This window comes from Alligator sinensis, unplaced genomic scaffold, assembly GCF_000455745.1.
Source record: "Alligator sinensis unplaced genomic scaffold, ASM45574v1 scaffold998_1, whole genome shotgun sequence".
NCBI lineage: Eukaryota > Metazoa > Chordata > Crocodylia > Alligatoridae > Alligator > Alligator sinensis.
The window spans coordinates 335,783-339,220 of NW_005842630.1; the positions used below are offsets into that span (position 1 = coordinate 335,783).

The 3,438-nt window shown below is 56.7% G+C and overlaps 1 protein-coding gene across 4 annotated transcripts in view; it reads right to left on the minus strand.

Annotated features, from left to right (window-relative positions):
• DTX4 (deltex E3 ubiquitin ligase 4) overlaps nt 1-3,432 on the minus strand; it is a 25,928-nt gene extending 22,496 nt beyond the window's left edge. For all 4 annotated transcript variants that reach the window (XM_025215204.1, XM_025215203.1, XM_014524575.2 and 1 more), the window contains exon 1: nt 3,339-3,432. In XM_025215204.1, coding sequence (XP_025070989.1) covers nt 3,339-3,363 — 25 coding nt within the window. In that variant the 5' untranslated portion in view covers nt 3,364-3,432. The remainder of the gene's footprint in view (nt 1-3,338) is intronic.
• Nucleotides 3,433-3,438: the final 6 nt, after the last annotated feature.

The following is a 3,438-nucleotide window of genomic DNA, read 5'->3' on the forward strand; positions in this document are numbered from 1 at the left end:
GCCCCCCCCCCCCCCCCCCCCACATCAGAGCCCCTTAATAACCCAAAATAACAACACCCACAGCAACCCCAGGGAGAAGCAGAACAATTCTCCATTCAGTCCAGCTGCTGGGGAGGGCGGTATGTGTGCGTGCCTGTGTGTGTATGTATGGAGTAAGGGGGCGCTGTTTGCTGCCCATCCCCCCCATCCACCTAAAGAAGTCCCCAGAGCAGGACATTCCCAAACACAATTCCCCACTCCCCTCCTCATAGCCACTAGGAGCTGGATCCCAGGGATAGGCTGACTCCCTAGTGCAAGCCCCAGAAGGGTGTGTAGGGACATCTTACTGGGCACCACATTACGCTCAGCTCCAGAGAAGGGGGCTTTTTCAGGGACTGGCTAGTGTATAACTATATGGGCACAGAAAGCAAATCCTTCCCCTCTGGAGCTAGAGATTCAGATAGGCCCAGCTCCCTTTGCTGGCCTCTGCATTTGGACAGAGGCCGTCATCTCCTCTAGGCAGAATGGGTTGGCAACACTGTCCCTCCACCCACTCAGGGTGCAAAGGGGGCACACTGAGCATATCCCACTCCTGGATCAGCCACATCATGCCAAAGGGAGACCACAGGCTGAGTGCAAGGAATGAGTACCCAGTCCAAAGTGCTGCAGAAGCCCCATGGATCTTCTCCCCAACTGCCTTCTGGGCCCCAGACATCATCCTAGGCAGGGAACGCTGGACTTATCCTACCCCCTTTTCTAACAGAAGATGGGCAATGACTCCCTGGCCATTACACCATGAGAGAGAAAACTTCTGTGGAGGGAAATCTGATCCCAGGGGCAGAAACTTACCACCCTTCCTTATTGGCCTAGGTGAGAGGGCTATGACACTGCCCCCTGGGACAACAGGGCTCACATGCTCTAGCTGGTTGAACGTGGGCAGGATTTTTCAATTGCAAGACCAACATCCACCTGACAGAGACTGGACAGACAGATGGGTCCATCCCTCTGTTCAGCCCAGTACCAGTCAGAATGAGGTTTGCATCCCAGATGAGCTGAGAGTTCACTTCTGTCTCATTCAGTGACAGACATGGGGGATAAATAGATGCACAGCCACTGTCTCTGTGCTGACTGGCTGATCTAAGCATGGTGACTTTGGTTTGGGGAAAGAACCCAGAATCCAGGCAAAACAGAGGGAGCTGGAGCCCTGGGTGCATTTGGGAAGTGGGGTCCCAGTGCAGCCATCTGTACTACATGGAACAGATTAGGACTAAGGAGTGGTGGCAGAACTGTGAGGGAAGCCCAGGGTTGGGATAGCAGAGGGCTATGCATCAGGACTCAGGGGCAGTAGAAGAGACGAAGGATTAAGGGGACCAGCCAAGGGCTTTTATAAAACTGTGACCCACTCTGCTATCAGGGGGTATTCTGCAGCTCCAACCCTCCTGCCGCCCATGCATCCCGGTCCCTCTTACTACTGCCATCTCAGTCCTGTTCCCATTATCTCCGAGGGCTGCCTCCTGTCCCCCTCCTCCCCTGATCACAATCCCAATGGATCCCCTTCTTTGACCCACCCAGCCCTAGGTATAGCTGCAGCCTGGCAAACCCTGCGCCACAACCAGGTTTGTAGTACTAGGCCAACAGCGTGTGCAGGGTGTGCTGACTAACCTGCTATCTCCTCCCCCACCTCTCCTGATCCAATAGGCTTCCCCTGCTCACAGCCAGCTCACAGGGATTTCCAAGGAAGGAGCTTGGTGGCTTTCCCGGGTATGTTCCTGCTCTTTGCAACACAGGCAGCAGTGCTCTGATCACCAGATTAGGGCTGCTTCACTATAGGAAGTGCAGGTGCATGTGCTTCAGAAACAGCAGCTGTCTCCGCCCAGGGAATCCAAGCAGCTCTGTTCTCACTCCTGACCCACATATTGCTGCCAGAGCAGCACGGGGCTCCCCACATAGCCCTGCCAATGCCCTTCATTCCTGACCCACAGCTCCCTGCCAGCTCAGCCCTAGGTTCCTCCGAACTTTGCCAGTACCCCTTGTTCTTGACCCAAATCTCACCCCAGAGCTCAGGCTGGGACCATAACCTCAGAGTCTAAATGTCAGCACCCAGGCATTAGTGTTATGTTTGGTTTCCTTCTCCAGTGTCCATCAGGATGTGGAGGCTGCTGTCAGGGTCTGGGATAGGATGAGCAGCAGTAACCCAATCCCAAATGTCCCCAGCCCTTTTCCTCGTAGACATTCCCATAGGGTTTGCTCTGTTTGTTTGCGGACTAGCCTATATACCCACAGCGAACTACTGCAGGCCACTTATCGCTTCTTGCTTGCCCACGCTCACAGGGACAGAGGAGCAAGAGGCCCAAGTTCCAACCAACTCTCTCAGGAAACATATCCCACAGCTGAGGTAGTGCCACTGGGACCTCTCTCTGGACACATATACCTCTAACTCCAGAGGCTGGCCAAAGCAACAGACCACAGGGCAGAACAGCAGAGGATGGGGCCCCCCATGGGAGGCAGGATGGGGCAGAGGACCACAGAGGCTGGGCCACAACAACAGCAGTGTGATTCAGGATATGCCTGGACAACAATATGTGGGAGGACAGGGGGAAGCAAAGGGTAATATGGGATGAACACTGGGGACACAGTGTGATCATCAGAAACAAAGCAGGGAGGTACAGTGCAGTACAGGGCAGCCTGGGATTTGGCAACACGGTATAGGACAGGACAGCCTGGAGCAGAGCAGGGCAAGACAAGCAGGGTGATACATGTTGGGCAGGGGATGCAGCATTACGTGAAACAGGACAGGCAGGACAGAAGTGTGGACTGCACTACAGGACCAGGCAGTGCCCCAAGGAGCAGTGCCAGGTGATCCAGGACTGGGCAGCACAACACAGGACTGAGCAAGGCAATCTGGAACAGGACAGCATGATACAGTGCAGGGAGACGCAGGGCAGGGGAAGGCCATGAAGTGCAATGCCAGACAGGGCACGGCTCTATGGCACAGCGCAGCCCGTCCTGGGACAGAAGAGAGGGGTGCGATGGCATACCCTGCAGGGCAGGGAAGAAGATGCAGGAGGGGAGAGGGCAGGGCTGCACAGAGTGAGACAAGACCACGCTGGATTGGGCAAGGCAACATAAGAAGGGGCAGCATAGTTCAGGACAGGCCAGCACGGGACTGCAGGAGGATCTGGCAGTCCCAGGTCAGACAGTCTGGTGCGGCACCGGGCTGGGTGCTACAGCCCCGCAGGGCAGCCGGGGTCCAGTGGGGAGGGAAGGGCAGGCTGACAAGGCCCGAGTAGGGCGCTGCAAGGCAGGGCCGTGCGACAGGGCAGCGAGCCAGCCGGGCCGCGAGGGCAGGGCTCACTCACCCGTGTCCTGGCGGAACTGGTGCATGGACTGCAGGTCGATGATGTAGGGCGCCAGGCGGCTGTCCACCTGGCCCAGCACCACACTGCCGCCGGCGCGCGG